At 42.4% G+C, this 19,087-nt stretch overlaps 1 protein-coding gene across 1 annotated transcript; it reads left to right on the forward strand.

Moving 5' to 3' along the window:
- The first annotated feature begins 2,980 nt into the window (after window positions 1–2,980).
- On the forward strand, window positions 2,981–8,196 carry CCR8 (C-C motif chemokine receptor 8). The gene is made up of 2 exons (XM_059075878.2): window positions 2,981–3,047; window positions 7,105–8,196. The coding sequence occupies exon 2, from the start codon at window positions 7,135–7,137 to the stop codon at window positions 8,194–8,196; it is 1,062 nt and encodes a 353-aa protein (XP_058931861.1). The 5' UTR covers window positions 2,981–3,047; window positions 7,105–7,134.
- Window positions 8,197–19,087: the final 10,891 nt, after the last annotated feature.

Genomic DNA, 19,087 nt, shown 5'->3' on the forward strand with positions numbered 1-19,087 from the left:
CCATTGATTCTGGGTGCCTTACATGACCTTGGCTGTGTAGTTTGATACCTTCTTCTAGGATGCTGGGATCCCTGCTGTGTACCCAAAGGTGAGGAACGAAGGCTTCTCTTTAACTGTCACAGTCTGTGTCTTTAGAGCCAGGCTATAGTAGTTTGAATAAAGGCCATCCAAAGATGTCAAGTCCTAATCTCTGGAATTTGTAAAAGTAACCTTATTTGGAAAAAGGGTCTTTGCAGATGTCATTAGGTCAAGGATCTTAAGATAGAGAGATTATCCTGAATTATCCAGGTGGACCCTAAAAGCAATCTCATAGTAAAAACTCCTTGGTGTATAAATGAGCCCCAGAATCACCTCTGCTGACTGGGTTTGCCTCTGCCCAAGTCAAGTCGCTCAGTCAAACTTGGCCTCTACCAAGTGGCCCAGTTTGGTGGAGTTGAGGAAACATACAGGATGGAGGCCAGCCCACTCCCCCTGACTTCCCTCAGCCCCTACTCAGTTACCCTGCATAAAGCAAGGACGTCTGCGCCAAGTCCCATGCTGTCATTCTAGCCCATCCTGGAAGTCAGCTTTGGGAGAATTCCACCAAGTCCCTTAGGCCTGCTTGGCCGAGCTGGGGAAGGGTCCATGGCTCCTTCCACAACTTCCGGTGAAACAGGTATCATAATTCCCGCCCTCGTGATATGAATCAGCAGTATCTGTGAGCCCTGAGTCTCACTTTCTGTGAACCATTGATCTTTGCTTATCACATACAAAACTCTTATAAAAGATCTGAGGTTTTCCCCAAACTGCATCAGCACGTAAATGATGTGGGTGAGGGGAGTTACCTAGATATGAACTCAGGCACCAGCAGATATTTCTATGAGATGAGATTGCAGACAAAAGAGATTGGATGTAGAGGTCATGAAACAAGGCATACAGGAGTACATAAGCATTCTAAATTGCATCTAAAGAAAGAAGTTGAAGTGTAACAGTGATGGGCGTCATCAGCATGTGAGAATTTTTACCTCGCGCCCTGTGTTTCCACGAGGAACTTCCACATCCCTCCAGGAGGGGGAGCAGTAGTGGAAAGGACAGCTCTGGTTCCACCTCTCTCCTCACTTACTGCTCCTCATTGGAGGGTGATGAGCACCTATGATTGGCAGGTGGGGAGAGTTTGTCACTTGTTATCTGTTGGACCACAAAAGCCAGAGGGATGGGTCCCCTTTCTCTGTTGCCTTCCTGGGACAGCCTGAACCCCACAGTAAAGGTGTTTGTGGCTGTAGACCTTTGTGTAAGTTAACCAAGTTGGTCTGGTGTTGTCAGGCCCAGTTAGGTTCTTGCCTCTCGATATTGAGGCAAGAGACTCTCTTCCATGCAGATGACCGAAATATCTCACTGGCCTGGTCTCAACCAGCAGAAATAAACCTTGTGTTCATCACTTCACAATTCTGTTCCTGAAACGCCTCTTCTCGCCACCGTAAGGAAGAATCTGTTGCGTTTCTACACACAAAAAATGAAATATCAGAAAGGGAAAGTTTAAAAAAATACCATTTAGGGCTTCCCTGGTGGCGCAGTGGTTGAGAGTCCGCCTGCTGATGCAGGGGAGACGGGTTTGTGCCCCGGTCCGGGAAGATCCCACATGCCGCCGAGCGGCTGGGCCCGTGAGCCATGGCCGCTGAGCCTGCGCGTCCGGAGCCTGTGCTCCGCAACGGGAGAGGCCACGACAGTGAGAGGCCCGCGTACCGCAAAAAAAAAAAAAAAAAAAGAAAAGAAACATTTAAAATTGCATTTAAAAAACTCCTAGGAATAAACTTTAACCAAGAAGGTGAAAGACGTATACTCTGAAAACTATAAAACATTGATGAAGGAAATTGAAGATGATTCAAAGAAATGGAACAATAGCTCATGCTCTTGGATTGGAAGAATCAGCCCCCTGCCCCTGAACCCCAGACAACCACTGATCATTTACTGTCTCAATCGTTTTGCCTTTTCCAAAATGTCCTATCGTTGGAGTCATATGGCATGTAGCCTTTTCAGACAGGCTTCTTTCACTTAACAATATATACCTAAGACACAATATATGCAAATCAAGATTTGTGGCTTGATAGCTGGTTTTTTAAAATCACTGAATAACATGCCATTGTATACATTACCACAGTTTGTTTATCCATTCATCTATTGAAGGGCATCTTGGTCGATTCCAATTTTTGACAATTATAAATAAAGATGCTACAAATATTCATGCTCAGGTTTTTGTGTGGATATGTTTTCAACTCATTTGGGTAAAAATCAGGAGCATGATTCCTGGATTATATGGTAAGCCTATTCTAGCTTTATAAGAAATTACCAAACTGTCTTCCAAAGTGATTATACCGGTTTGCATTTCCACCAGCAATAAATGAGAGCCCCTCTTAATCTTCTCCCTCTCCAGCATTTGGTGTTTTGATTTTAGCCATTCTTCCACATCACAAGTGTGTGGTGGTAACTCACTGTTGCTTTAACTTACAATCGCCTAGTGAAATAATGTTTTATCACATGCTAATTTGCCATCTGTATGTGTTCTTTGGTGAGATCTATTTTTAAATTTTGTTTTTTTGTTTTTGTGTGTGTGTTGTCACTATATATGATTTTGAAGCATTTTTTAAAAAATTGAAGTATAGTTGATGTACAATATTACATGTCACAGGTGTACACTATAGTGATTCACAATTTTTAAAAGTTAGACTCCATTTATAGTTATTTTAAAATATTGGCTCTATTCTCCATGTGTACATGATATCCTTGTAGCTTATTTTATACCTAATAGTTCATACCTCTTAATTCCCCACCCCTACATTGCCCCACCCCGCTTGCCTCTCCCCATTGGTGACCACTAGTTTTTTCTCTATATGAGATCATTTAAATCACTGCAGGGTATGATAGTAGACCCACTCCTATTCTACCGCTCACCACAGATAAGATACCTGCAGAGGAGCTGTTCTTGACTGAGCAGCACACATGACAGCGCAGACTCTGAGAAAAGGGAATTAGCAACACTGAAAACCTCTGGAAAGAAGGCTCTAATTAAGGTATGTATTAATAAGCATCCTTGGGGAAGAAGGATGTAAGAAGCAGGGACAGTTTTATGTCCCTGGGAGCAGGCAAAGCGAAGACCATGGTTTCAGAAATCTGGCACAAGAGGTGACTTGTTTTTTCTTTGCATATCCCCAGAGTTTACAAACCCTGCATATGTCTTAATAGCTGTGCATGGCTCTGGTGGAGGAAAGAAAGCCATGCCATTTTTCTCTGCAGGATGCTAGGAGGGTGTCAAAGCTCCTCCAAGAGTGGGAAGGTGGATAAGAAAGGATCCCTACTGTAACCAGGCATCTGGGGAGGAATCTGTCCGTTTGCTGCGTACAGCGCATCTGTGAGATAACGGGAAGACATGTGGGTATTATTTTCAAGGAAAAAAGCTGTCAAGCAAATGTTCATCCCTAACTAGATGCTAACTTAAATGACCTCAGGCATGTCCCACCAAACTCTGAAAAGCGTTCTTATCCCCCTTCCACAGAGGGGAACCTGAAACTCAGGAAAAACGAGTCCAAGTTTACTCTGCTACAAACTAATCTAGAACTTGGAAGTCAGGTGGTCTAGATTCTAAAAGATAGGAGCTTTTTACTCTTTTTTTTTCTTTTAACACACGAAATAGAGAAATATGGAAAAGAGCAAGGATTGGAGTAGACAGATGTGGTTTTTGAGTCCTAACTCTAATCTCTCACCCTCTGTGTAACTTCAGGCACTGGACAGAAGCTGAGATTCGGTATAATCGTAACTCCAGGAATAGAAAGGAGATATTAGTGCCTGCTTCACAGGGATTCAAGAGGAATAAATGAGGTGATGCATCTAAAATTCCTGGTCCACTGTGATAAATGATAGAGCTTGCTAATACTTTCCACAGATTTTAATGATAAAAGAGCACGGGGGAAGTGTGGAGTGGGCATTAGTAGGAAGGATCTGGGGAAGAAAATGAGTTGAAGACCTCTTCATAGTCCAGGATCTTAGGAGAGCAGAAGAGAAGGACCATGAAATGGAAATTGTTTTTAAAAATAACTGTAAAAGACAAGTAGGGAGGAAGATGTAGGAGGGGAGACTGTTGTTTTGAAAGTTGCTGACCACATAAAAAAGAGACCCACCTCTGTACTTCAGAAACTGTTTTAAAATCTATTTTGTGTACATAGTGAAATTAATATTTTTAAAAATGGCTAACTTGCTTGGCATTTCAAATTATAGAAATGTGGCATAGTGGATAGGGATGTCTGAATGTTCGATAATCAAATGCCTCGGAAAAATAATAAGTCTAGGTTGAAATTGCCTTGAATATAAATATCAGTTTGAGGAGAATGATCATGTTTTTGTTAGTTTGTTTTCTGAAAACGAATTTATTAATGTCTCTCTGTAAGTTAATCAAGTGCATGTATGGCAGCAAGAAACAGAGCATTCAAAATCAGCTATATCCCATTATAAAGAAAATTAAAAGAAAAAAAAATCAAACACAGCGAGAGATAGATAAATACTTACAAAATACATTCAGGGGGTGTGATGCAACCGGGATTGACCACACTAAAACACAGCTGGATGAGACCTAAGGCTGGACACTGGTGGGGCTGAGAGAATTAGTGAGGATGGGTCAGCAAATGTACTTAAGAGTAATACTGCCTGCCCCCCATTCCATGGGTCCCAAAACTCCAGGTGCAGGGGAACCATCCTACCGCTGAAACATGCATGGGACACCCAGAGGATGGTACATCGTCTGATCAGGAAGAGTGTGGAAAAGTCGCCTCATCTCCTCATTTCCTGGTGCTCGCATTCTCCCCACTGGCCTCTTTCCTAACAATCTCCCCACTTGGGGAATGCGCAGCTTCAACATCCTGTTTCGAACAGTTTAGAATTTGTCCGGAGGATGAAGGGGAAGTGGGGGAACCAATGAGAAACAAGCCCTAGGTGTTTGGAAGGCACATGTCACTCTAATTTCCAATCAGGAAGACGAATTGACCAAAGGATCAGCTTGCTCCTGGAATCAAATTAGGGCTTGCAGCAATCCTGCTGTTTTGGGGCCAGTTCCTACAAAAGCAAGTTAAAAAATGGAGGTCAGGGGTACTGCAATTCACTAACCTGCAGGGTTGTAAATGATACCTATCGTCGAAAAATGTCTTGAGGAAAGTCATCGAAAAGGGCTTGAAAACAAGGCAGAATTGCAGGAAAGGAATTTCAAGAGGTTGATTCGAGTCGCCATTGAAGCACATGAAAAGTGGCTGAACTTCGCCTTGCTGCAGTTGGCCAAAAAGGGCGTATGCGTCTTTTCTGAATAAAAGAGAATGATCATGTTTTTTTTTTTTTTATTTTTTATTTTTTATTTTATTTTTTTAACATCTTTATTGGAGTATAATTGTTTTACAATAGTGTGTTAGTTTTCCCTCTACAACAAACTAAATCAGTTATACATACACACATGCTCCCACATCTCCTCCCTCTTGCATCACCCTCTCTCCCACCCTCCCTATCCCACCCCCCCAGGCGGTCACACAGCACAGAGGAGATCTCCCTGTGCTATGCAGCAGCTTCCCACCAGCTATCTAATTTACATTTGATAGTGTATATATGTCCCTGCCACTCCCCCACTTCGTCACAGCCCACCCCTCCCCCTCCCCATATCCTCAAGTCCATGCTCGAGTAAGTCTGTGTTTTATTCCCGTCCTACCACTAACCTCTTCATGACATTTTTTTCCCTTAGAGTCCATATATATGTGTTAGCATACGGTATTTGTTTTTCTCCTTCTGACTTACTTCACTCTGTATGATCATGTTTTAAATGTTGAGTCTTCCTTTCACTTTATCTCTATTGCAGAAGGAAGGAAAGGAGGAAAAGGAAAAGAATCAAAAGCAAATATGGCAGTATGCTAGCAGTTGCTAATTCTGAGGGGTAGAACTATAGGTATTTAAGTTTTCTTTGCAAATTTTGGCTTTTCTTATCCCACACAACCCCTCTGTATTAGTCAGCCCAGGCAGTTTTCAGTTTTTAAAAAGTGCTAATAGGCTTTACTTTTTAGAGAAGTTTTAAGTTTACAGAAAATTTGAAAATTTGGGTAGAAAAGGCAGAGAGGTCCCATGTAGCCCCTGTATTAGTCTGTTTAAGCTGCCATCACAAAATGTCACAGGCTGGGTGGCTTAAATGACAGGAATTTATTTTCTCACAGTCTGGAGGCTAGAAGTCCAAGAGCAAGGTACTGACAAATTGGATTTCTGGTGAGAGACTCTTGGGCTGCCTTCACACTTTGTCCTCATCTTACAAGGACACCAGTCCGATTGGATTAGGGCCCCATCTGATGATCTCATTTAACCTAAATTACCTCCTTAATGGCCTGTCTCCAAATATTGTGACATTGGGATTATCTTGGTCAGTTTGGACTCTTTTTTTTTTTTTTTTTTTTTTTTGTGATACGCGGGCCTCCCACCGTTGCGGCCTCTCCCACTGCGGAGCACAGGCTCCGGACGCGCAGGCTCAGCGGCCACGGCTCACGGGCCCAGCCGCTCCGCGGCATGTGGGATCCTCCCAGACCGGGGCACGAACCCGCGTCCCCTGCATCGGCAGGCGGACTCTCAACCACTGCGCCACCAGGGAAGCCCCAGTTTGGACTCTTATAACAGAATACCATAGACTAGGTGGCTGACAAACAACAGATTTATTTCTCACAGTTCTAGAGTCTAGAAAGTCCAAGATCAAGGTACCAGAACAGTCAGGTTCTGGTGAGAGCCCTCTTCCAGATTGCAAATTGCCAAATTCCCATTGTATCCTCACAAACCCTAGAGCAGAGAGAGGAAGCAAACTCTCCTGTGATTCTTATAAGGCCACTCATCCCATTCATGAGGGCTCCACCCTTATGACCTCAACTAATCCAATCACTTTGCAAAGGCTCCACCTACTAATACCATCACAATGGGGGTAGGGTTTCAACATACAAATTTTGGAAGGACACAGTTAGACCATAACAGGGCTTTAGAGCTTCAACACATGACCTTGGGAGGAGTGGGAGGCACAATTCAATCCATACTTTTAAATAAAAATATTGTTAAATGAATCTCTCTTAGGTGCCTCTGTGGCCAAGTCTTCCTGCCTTGATGGATTATACACTTGAGCCCAATGTGACAATAACTGACTACTACTATCCTGATATCATCTCAAGCCCTTGCGATGGGGAGCTTATCCAAAGAGATAGCAAGTTGCTTCTTGCCGTCTTTTACTGCCTCCTGTTTGTGTTTGGTCTTCTGGGAAACAGCCTGGTCATCCTGGTCCTTGTCACCAGCAAGAAGCTGAGGAGCATCACAGACATATACCTCTTGAACCTGGTCCTGTCTGACTTGCTTTTTGTCTTCTCCTTCCCCTTTCAGACCCATTATGAGCTGGACCAGTGGGTGTTTGGGGCTGTAATGTGCAAGGTGGTCTCTGGCTTTTATTACATTGGCTTCTTTAGCAGCATGTTCTTTATCACCCTCATGAGCGTGGACAGGTACCTGGCAGTTGTCCATGCTGTATACGCCATGAAAGTGAGGACGACCAGAATGAGCAAAGCCCTGAGTCTGGCAGTGTGGCTGATTGCCCTTGTGGCCACCAGCCCATTACTAGTATTTTACCAAGAGACCTCTGAAGATGGTGTTCTACAGTGTTATTTGTATTACAGTCAAGAGACGCTGAAGTGGAAGATCTTCATCCACTTTGAAATGAATATCTTAGGCCTGTTGATCCCATTCACCATACTTATGTTCTGCTACATTAGCATCCTGCACCAGCTGAAGAGTTGCCAGAACCACAACAAGACCAAGGCCATCAAGCTCGTGCTCATTGTTGTGGTTGTCTCTTTAGTCTTCTGGGTCCCGTTCAATGTAGTACTCTTCCTTGCTTCCCTGCACAGCATGCACATCTTGGATGGATGCATCATGAGCCAGCAGTTGATCTATGCAACCCATGTCACAGAAACCATTTCCTTCACCCACTGCTGTGTGAACCCTATTATCTATGCGTTCATGGGTGAGAATTTCAAGAAACACCTCTCAGAAATATTTCAGAAAAGTTGCAGCCACATCTTCTTCTACATAGGGAGACAAACCTCTAGGGAGGCCTGGGAAAGGTCATCCTCCTATCAGCACTCCTCCCATCCCTCCAGTATAGACTACATTTTGTGAGGCAGGTACCTTAGAGCAGCCCTCTGCCTCCACCACCCGACTTCTTTCAGGAGACAAAAATGATTCACACTGGAGTCCGAGACTACGTGAAGGGAGACTCTTAGAAATTTGGCTAGAGACACAAGACTTATTTCATGATATTCAAGAAATTCCTACTATTGCAAATTAATCTTCTCAACTTTCAAAAACTTTGTTACTATTTTCTGAAAAGAGTCTATATATTTCACTAGGAATTGTAATGTTAGCTCTAGCGTTATTTTTTTTTCCTTAGTTTTTCGAGTATCTTTATCAAATACCAACTTAAATTTTATCAAATGCTTTTTCCTTATCTATTGAAGTGATCCTGTAGTTTTCCTCCATTATTCTGTTAATTTGGTGAACTATATTGATTGATTTTCTTACTTTAAATCAACCTGTATTTTCCTTGGAAAAAATGACCTCATGGTTATGACCATTTTAATAAATAATTGGATTCCCTTGGGATTTTCGTATCTGTGTTCATGAGAGATCTTGTCCTGTAATTTTTCTTTCTTATGATGTCCTGGCCAGGTTTGGCCCCCAAAACAAAGGGTGGATTGTATTATACGTCAATTATAATGTAATAAAAAAATGCAAGTCCCCCTCCCCCACACACAACAAAACCAACCAACCAACCCGACAACTCTTCAACAGGGCCTGTAATACTCCGCAAAGACTGTCTCCCTTTTCTCTTTACTTGTGCTGGTCCAGGCACTCTGGCCTCCCTTCAATCCTGGGAGATTAATCTCCACGATTTATTCAAATGGTTCTTCCTCTCAATTTGTGTGTGTGTCTTTTTCTTCCTGAACTCTAGTTAACTGAGTGTTAATACTTTTCTTATCCATATCTTGTAGCTTTATTTCATATTTTCTGTTTTTTAAAGAGTTCTTTAATTTGCTCTTCCAATTTTCTAATTCATGTTTTAGCTATATTCCATCTATTATGCTCCATTTCAGCTATTGTATATATATGTGTGTAGATATATATATATATGTATATGTATATAACGTGCTCCTTATTTCAACTATTATATTTTTCATGCTGGCACAATGATGGCCTTAATACTTGCTGGGTTGAAGTGATGAGGTCAGATAGAATCATGCTGTGTGTAGCCTTTTTTAAAAAAAGGTGCTGGGAAAACTGGACAGCTACATGTAAAAGTATGAAATTAGAACAATCCCTAACACCACACACAAAAATAAACTCAAAATGGATTAAAGACCTAAATGTAAGGCCAGACACTATCCAACTCTTAGAGGAAAACATAGGCAGAACACTCTACGACATAAATCACAGCAAGATCCTTTTTGACCCATCTCCTAGAGAAATGGAAATCAAAACAAAAATAAACAAATGGGACATAATAAAACTTAAAAGCTTTTGCACAGCAAAAGATACTATAAACAAGACCAAAAGACAACCCTCAGAATGGGAGAAAATAGTTGCAAATGAAGCAACTGACAAAGGATTAATCTCCAAAATTTATAAGCAACTCATGCAGCTCAATAACAAAAAAACAAACAACCCAATCCAAAAATGGGCAGAAGAACTAAATAGACATTTCTCCAAAGAAGATATACAGATTGCCAACAAACACATGAAAGAATGCTCAACATCATTAATCATTAGAGAAATGCAAATCAAAACTACAATGAGATATCATCTCACACCGGTCAGATTGGCCATCATCAAAAACTCTAGAAACAATAAATGCTGGAGAGGGTGTGGAGAAAAAGGAACCCTCTTGCACTGCTGGTGGGAATGTAAGTTGATACAGCCACTATGGAGAACAGTATGGAGGTTCCTTAAAAAACTACAAATAGAACTACCATACGACCCAGCAATCCCACTACTGGGCATATACCCTGAGAAAACCATAATTCAAAAAGACTCATGTACCAAAATGTTCATTGCAGCTCTATTTACAATAGCCAGGACATGGAAGCAACCTAAGTGTCCATCAACAGATGAATGGATAAAGAAGATGTGGCACATATATACAATGGAATATTACTCAGCCATAAAAAGAAATGAAACTGAGTTATTTATAATGAGGTGGATGGACCTGGAGTCTGTCATACAGAGTGAAGTAAGTCAGAAGGAGAAAAACAAATACCGTATGCTAACACATATATATGGACTCTAAGGGAAAAAAATGTCATGAAGAGATTAGTGGTAGGACGGGAATAAAACACAGACTTACTAGAACATGGACTTGAGGATATGGGGAGGGGGAAGGGTGGGCTGTGATGAAGTGGGAGAGTGGCAGGGACATATATACACTACCAAATGTAAATTAGATAGCTAGTGGGAAGCTGCCACATAGCACAGGGAGATCACCTCTGTGCTTTGTGACCACCTAGAAGGGTGGGATAGGGAGGGTGGGAGAGAGGGTGATGCAAGAGGGAAGAGATATGGGAACATATGTATATGTATAACTGATTCACTTTGTTGCAAAGGAAAAACTAACACACTATTGTAAAACAGTTATACTCCAATAAAGATGTTAAAAAAATTTTTTTTTTAAATTTTTTTATTGGAGTATAGTTGATTTACAATGTTGTGTCAGTTTCAGGTGTACTCCCCTCTGTTTCTTTTTTTAAAAAATTAATTTATTTATTTATTATTTATTTTTGGCAGTGTTGGGTCTTTGTTGCACACAGGCTTTCTCTAGTTGTGGCGAGGGGGGGCTACTCTTTGTTGCGGTGCGCAGGCTTCTCATTGCAGTGGCTTCTCTTCTTGCAGAGCACAGGCTCTAGGCGAGCGGGCTCGGTAGTTGTGGCTCATGGGCTCTAGTGCGCAGGCTCAGTAGTTGTAGTGCACAGGCTTTGTTGCTTCGCGGCATGTGGGATCTTCCCGGACCAGGGCTCAAACCCGTGTCTCCTGCATTGGCAGGTGGATTCTTAACCTCTGTGCCACCAAGGAAGTGCCCCGTCTGTTTTTGTCTTTTGTGTGTGTGTGTGGTACGCAGGCCTCTCACTGTTGTGGCCTCTCCCATTGCAGAGCACAGGCTCCGGACTCACGGGCTCAGCGGCCATGGCTCACAGGCCCAGCCACTCCATGACATGTGGGATCTTCCAGGACTGGGGCACGAACCCATGTCTCCTACATTGGCAGGTGGATTCTCAACCACTGCACCACCAGGGAAGCCCCTGTCTGTTTCTTAAAAGGAATTCCTGACACCAAAGTCAGCCCGGTAGCTTTGTGTGTTCCTTGCTAAGGCAAGCCTCTACTCTTTGCCATTAGCTGTATGCAAAAGGATTTATATATTTGAAACAAATAATCAGCTGACTACTGGGCTATGTTGAGTCAGATTTAGGTGACTCTGCTCAAGCCACATCCATGATGGCAGCTATCCTGTCCATGTAATAGATACCAAGATCAAGCCACAGCAAGTTCATTTAAGAGCGTGAACCAGTTTTTAAGTACTTTGACAGATATACTTGCAGGTGAGATGATATAGGAGAAAATAATTATAATATATGAAAAAGCATGTTTTGAATTTTATAAAAGGCATTATAATTGGCCCCCACGTAGCTCTGCTAATGGAGGAAACGTAAGTAAATAATCTTAAACGGCAAAAGCAAAATGCCATTAAACCCTAGGTCTGAAGTGCGTTGGAATTTACTTTCTCAAAGCAATAGCAAATTACCTTTCTAATAATAGATGGTTTTATTAAATATTAAAAGTGGCTAGTGTTTACTTGAGTTCATCCTGACTTGTCCTGATACATCCTGAGTGGCAGGGCAGTCAACCTGAAATGGAACATTTGCTAGAAATAATCCACCAAACAAAGAATAATCCATATGTGTTTCATCTAGAGATGACTATAAAAAAAAAGAAATGATGAGGTCAGGAGGGATATGGGGAAGGGAACAGAGGGACATTCACATTTTTAGGCACCTACTCTGAGCTGGGCACTTAACTGGCATTTTCTCATTAATCTTCAAAGAACCCTTCAGGATGATTATTGTTAACCTAAGAGTCTGCCAAATCAGAATCCCAGAGCATGATGTCTCCAAAGCCATGGAGTTCCCCCCTACCTCCTGCAAGTGCACTGTCTTCTCACACGTGCCCTGAACTCCTCAGCTGGGCTGCCCCGCTGCCTGGCCTGGAGTAGGCTGAGTTCTGCAGGACACGACTCTGAGTTCAGCCAGCCCCTCGGAGGGGCCTCCACCTAGGGCACCACCAGACTGGACCAGCTCGATGGTCGGGGTGTGAATTGGGGATGGGTCTCCTCTACGTGCTACTAGACTGCTGCCTGCCAGGATTTTTCTCTCTCCAACACAGCAAAGACCATCTGGAGCGGCCAACACTTGTGAAGTGGGATGTATCTCTGGATCTTGAACCATGCTGGCCTTTCCTGATAGGACATTGCAGGGGATGCCTCAGAATTCCTGTCCTGGACCCTGCTCCTCACTTACAAGCCAGCCTAAAGTAACCTCTCTGCGTGTCAAGGCAGTCATGTATAAGATGAGGTTGAAGATGGTGATGATGATGCTCTCTGTCTTGTCTTCTCCATAGGACTGCCTGATGTCCCACCTGTAACCTGTAAACATCTTTGTACACATAAAAGGTTAATTATTATTACTATAATAAAACTTCACAGCACATAACCTTCTACTAGCTGTGCATCTTTGGACAGCTTACTTTAACTGTTCTGTGTTTCAGTTTCCCTACATGTAAAATGCAGATAGTAATGATGCATACCTCTGATTTCTGTGAGGCGGTTGGTTATACAGGGTTATGCGTTGTGTCTAACGCCACCTACCGTTCACTAGCTGGCAGTAACAACAGTCTCCTACAGCAAGATTGAAAGAATGGGAGATCATTCCTGTGTGTATCTGGTACAGGTACGTGGTATGTTAAGAATGTGTCTGTCAAGGAAAGGCTGAAAAACTGTTCCAGATTAAAGAAATATATAATCTTAAATTGGATTCTGGATCGAGGGGAAAATGCTCTGAAGGATGGTTTAGGAACAATTGGTGAAATTTTAATTTGGACTATTTATGAGATAGCATAAGTATTAAAAGCGATAAAACAGGGCTACCCTGGTGGAGCAGTGGTTAAGAATTCGCCTGCCAATGCAGAGGACACGGGTTCAAGCCCTGGTCTGGGAAGATCCCACATGCCACAGAGCAACTAAGCCCGTGTGCCACAACTACTGAGCCTGCGTGCCTAGAGCCCGTGCTCGGCAACAAGAGAAGCCACCACAGTGAGAAGCCCGCGCACTGCAACGAAGAGTAGACCCTGCTCTCCACAACTGGAGAAAGCCCGCACACAGCAACAAAGATCCAATGCAGCCAAAAATAAAATAAATAATTTTTTTTTTAAAAAAGGTGATAAAACAGAGAAAGAGAACAGTGCCTGGGTACAGAAAGCTCAACAATTAATGTTACTTGTTATTACCAACTAGGATGTAAGCCCCATGAGGTCATCAACTTTATCTGTTTTATTCACTGCTGTATCCCCAAAGTCTGGAACAGTCCCTGGCACACAATATGTGCTTAATTAATATTTGTTGGATGGAGAAATTAACTGGTTCCTGAAACAAGACACAGTTAAGAACTGGGGTGAGGTATCAGGGCCATCTGTCCTCACACGCAGAGCCTGAGGTTATCCACTCTGGTTCCTGGTCATTGTTTGTGACCCTAGTGACCCTGGCTTGCAAAACATTCTGAGATTGATTCAGTTGTTCCAGGCACATGGTTCACACAAACAAAAATTCATCTGGCAGCTCCCGAAATCAAATGCATTTGTAACTAACCTGTGATTGCCTAATGTCCCTTCTAGCTCTGCTCCCCACTGCTTTGCCTGGCAGTGGGGGGAGGGACTTGGGATGCCCTGGCTGCCATCCTCTCTCTGCCCCTCAGGGGGCCAACACAGGCTCTGAATGGCTGAGTCTGAGCCTCAGGCCAGCGCTCATCTACCAGGAGAAAGGCTTGCCTTTGTAAGGAGGTTCAGTTGGCACATCTCAGCTGGACATCATGCTGCAGAGAGGTCTCAGGTAGCTGGTGAAGCACCGACAGGCAGCACCCCTTCTCCCAGCCCTGGCTGGCCAGCCCCGGATGTTCAAGTCAGACTGGATGCCAGCCCCACCCATCACCATGTGTACCCACATCGTGTACAGATGCAGGCAGCTGTGAGTGTGGTCAGAGAGTCCCAGATTGAGAGAGGTGGAAGGAACCCTAGACTCCATTGACAGATGAGAAATCTGAGGCCTGGAGATACAAGATGGCTTGCCCAAGGCCACAGCAGAGCCTTAGAGCCAGGACTCCTGATTCTTAGAAGATGCTCATTCCACTTGGCCATTTCGTCCTATATTGAGGGGTGGACGCTCAAACTGGGAACTTAGAGACAACATTTGGAGGCTCCTCCAGTCTTACTGATCCTGCTGAACATCTCCCATATGGGAAAGTTGGGTTGCTGATTCCCCAGAGCAAGCAGAATCAGGGAAAGAGAATCTGATTAGTGGTAACTCAAGGGAGAGCAGTGATGACAGTTTAATGTAGCATTTTCTGGACCAAAAAAAAAAAAAAAAGGCATAATTAAAAGTGAATTGTGGAAAGAGGGAGGAGATATGGAGATATATGTATATGTGTAGCTGATTCACTTTGTTATAAAGCAGAAACTAACACACCATTGTAAAGCATTTATACTCCAATAAAGATGAAAACAATACAGTTTTAAAAAGCACAAGCTTTGGAACCAAATAATATTCACTTTTTAAGTCTTCAATTCAAAAGGAGATCACAGGAAGTTACAAAATACTCAGATCGTGGGTAGATCTTAATGGTGCTGAATGGAAAAAGTAATAAATACAATGAAGACCTTAAATTTTAAAAAAGTGAATTGTGGAGCAGAGTCAAGATGGTGGAGTAGGAGGACATGGAGTTCGCGTCTCCTCACAACTAGGGCACCTACTAGTCACTGGTAGTGGTCCTCGGACACCTAAGGGTATGGGAGGAATCCCTGCATGACCAGGTAGGATGTGGGAGGGAAGGAAAGAGGAAAGAAAGGTGGAGGTGTGACAGTACCCTGCAGGGGGCTGGGGAAGGGGAGAGGTTCCCACACTCGGAGGGGCCCACTCACAGTGAAGGGATCAGCGGGGATAGAGAGGGACCTTAGGGGGATCGGGGATTGGAGGGGAATGTGGCCAGTCTCTCCCCCACCCACTCAGGCCCTGGCGAGCCTGCTGGGGTCCCAAACCCTGGGGTCCCCTCTGGCCAGGCAAGTCCTGAGCCTGACCCTCCTGTCCCCCCAGCTCCCCCACCCCTGCCAACACCTCTTCCAGCTGTGCCGGCCCCAGTGGGGGCACCCCTGATAGGGCTTCCTCTGGCCATGCATGTATAGCTAGGCCAAGTGCCGCCTCCTCCAAGGCCTCCTCTGGCTGTGCCAGCTCCTGCGGATGAGCCTGTGGAAGCCTGTGCCCCAGCTGACCTGCATGGGCACGTGTGCTCTGGGCCAGCTCCAGGAACAGATGCTGGTGAGAGGAACACATGCAGGGCTGGGGCTGGCACAGTGGGTCCAGAGATCTGCCTAGAGGTCTTGGAAGCCTACTGGGGAGGCGGGGGTAGGCTGTAGCTCACTGTGGGGGCAAGGACACTGATAGAGAAGGCACCAGGGAATTTTTTATTTTTTAATTAAAATTTTTTTTCATTTTCTTTATTTTCTTTTTTCTTTTTTAATTTTTTTCTTTTTGCTGTTCTGGTTCTGTTTTGTTGTTTCATTTTCATTTTTTTCTAATATACTTTTTTATTTTTCTAATTTTATTTAATTTTTTATTCTTTGTTACTGCTCTGCTCTTTTCTTTTTGTTTTATGGTTTTTGTTTTTTTGCCATGCCAGATGGCTTGTGGGGTCTTGGATCCCAGGCCAGGGGTTGGGCCTGAGCTCCTGTGGTGGGAGTGCTGAGTCCAAGCTTCTGGACTAACAGAGAACTTCAGGTCCCAGGGAATATTAATCAGTGTAAGGTCTCCCAGAGGTCCTCATCTCGGCACCATGACCCGGCTCCACCCAGCTGCCTGCAAACTCCAGTGCTGGACGCCTCAGGCCAAACAATCAGCAAGACAGGAACACAGCCCCACTCATCAAAAAAAATGAGATGACAAAAAAGATATGTTACAGATGAAGGAGCAAGGTAAAAACCTACAAGACCAAATAAATGAAGAAGAAATAGGCAACCTACCTGAAAAAGAATTCAGAGTAATGATAGTAAAGATGATCCAGAATATCAGAAATAGAATGGAGGCATGGATTGAGAAAATACAAGAAATGTTTAACAAAGACCTAAAAGAACTAAAGAACAAACAAACAGAGATGAACAACACAATAACTGAAATGAAAAATCCTCTAGAAGGAATCAATAGCACAATAACTGAGGCAGAAAAACGAATAAGTGAGCTGGAAGATAGAATGGTGGAAATAACTGCTGAGGAGCAGAATAAAGAAAAAAGAATGAAAAGAATTGAGGACAGTCTCAGAGACGTCTGGGACAACATTAAATGCACCAACATTTGAATTATAGGGAGATAAGAAGAAGAGAAAGAGAGAGGGTCTGAGAAAATATTTGAAGAGATTATAGTCAAAAACTTCCCTAACATGGGAAAGGAAATAGCCACCCATGTCCAGGAAGCACAGAGACTCCCATACAGGATAAAACCAAGGAGCAACACTCTGAGACACATATTAATCAAACTAACAAAAATTAAATTCAAAGAAAAATTATTAAAAAGAGCAAGGGAAAAGCAAAAAATAACATACAAAGGAATCCCCATAAGGTTATCAGCTGATTTTTCAGCAGAAACTCTGCAGGCCAGAAGGGAGTGGCAGGATATATTTAAAGTGATGAAAGGGAAAAACCTACAACCAAGATTGCTCTACCCAGCAAGGATCTCATTCAGATTCAACAGAGAAATCAAAAGCTTTATAGCAAGCAAAAGTTAAGAGGATTCAGCACCACCAAACCAGCTTTACAACAAATGTTAAAGGAACTTCTCTAGGCAGGAAACACAAGAGAGGAAGAAGAAAAAGACCTACAAAAACAAACCCAAAACAATAAAGAAAATGGGAATAGGAACATACATATCAATAATTACCTTAAATGTAAATATATTAAATGCTTCAACCAAAAGACACAGACTGGCTGAATGGATACAAAAACAGACCCATATATATACTGTCTACAAGAGACCCATTTCAGACCTAGTGGCACATACAGATGGAAGGCGAGGGGATGGAAAAAGATATTCCATGCAAATGGAAATCAAAAGAAAGCTGTAGTAACAATATTCATGTCAGATAAAATAGACATTAAAATAAAGACTGTTACAAGAGACAAGGAAGGACACTACATAATGATCAAGGGATCAATCCAAGAAGATATAAATATTTATGCACCCAACATAGGAGCACCTCAATACATAAGGTAAATGCTATAAAAGGGGAAATTGACAGTAACACAAAAATGGTGGGGAGTTTAACACCCCACTTACACCAATGGACAGATCATCAGGACAGAAAATTAATAAGGAAACACAGTTTTAAGTTACACATAGAACAGATAGACTTAATTGATATTTATAGGACATTCCATCTGAAAGCAGCAGAATGCACTTTCTTCTCAAGTGCACACAGAACATTCTCCAGGATAGATCACATCTTGGGTCACAGATCAAGCCTTCTTAAATTTAAGAAAATTGAAATTGTATCAAGCATCTTTTCTGACCACAATGCTATGAGTTTAGAAATCAATTACAGGGGAAAAAAACTGTTAAAAATCACAAACACATGGAGGCTAAACAATACACTACTAAATAACCAAGAGATCATTGAAGAAATAAAAGAGGAAATTAAAAAATACATAGAAACAAATGACACTGAAAACACGAAGACCTGAAACCTATGGGATGCAGCAAAAGCAGTCCTAAGAGGGAAGTTTATAGCAATTCAATCCTACCTCAAGAAATAAGAAAAATCTCAAATAAACAACCTAACCTTACACCTAAAGCAACTAGAGAAAGAAGAACAAACAAAACCCAAAATTAGTAGAAGGAAAGAGATAATAAAGATCAGAGCAGAAATAAATGAAATAGAAAAGAAGAAAACAACAGCAAAAAAATCAATGAAACTAAAAGCTGGTTCTTCGAGAAGATAAACAAAATTGATAAACCTTTAGCCAGGCTCATCAAGAAAAAAAGGGAGAGGATTCAAATCAATAAAATTAGAAATGAAAAAGGAGAAATTACAACTGACACCGCAGAAATACCAAGGATCCTAAGAGACTACTACAAGCAAATCTATGCCAATAAAATGGACAACCTGGAAGAAATGGACAAATTCTTAGAAATGTACAAACTTCCAAGACTGAACCAGGAAGAAATAGAAAATATAAACAGACAAAGCATAAGTAATGAAATTGAAACTGCAATTAATAATCTTCCAACAAACAAAAGTCCAGGACCGGATGCCTTCAGAGGTGACTTCTATCAAATATTTAGAGAAGAGCTAACACCCATCCTTCTCAAACTTCCAAAAATTACATAGGAAGGAACACTCCCAAGCTCATTCTACGAGGCCACCATCACCCTGATACCTAAACCAGACAAAAATGTCACAAAGAAAGAAAACTACAGGCCAATATCACTGATGAATATAGATGCAAAAATCCTCAACAAAATACAAGCAAACAGAATCCAACAACACATTAAAAGGATCAGACATCATGATCAATTGGGATTTATCCCAGGGATGCAAGGACTCTTCAGTATATGCAAATCAATCAGTGTGATATACCATATTAACAAATTGAAGAATAAAAACCATGTGATCATCTCAACAGATGCAGAAAAAGCTTTTGACCAGATTCAACACCC

Source organism: Kogia breviceps, chromosome 10 (assembly GCF_026419965.1).
Source record: "Kogia breviceps isolate mKogBre1 chromosome 10, mKogBre1 haplotype 1, whole genome shotgun sequence".
Classification (NCBI taxonomy): Eukaryota; Metazoa; Chordata; class Mammalia; order Artiodactyla; family Physeteridae; genus Kogia; species Kogia breviceps.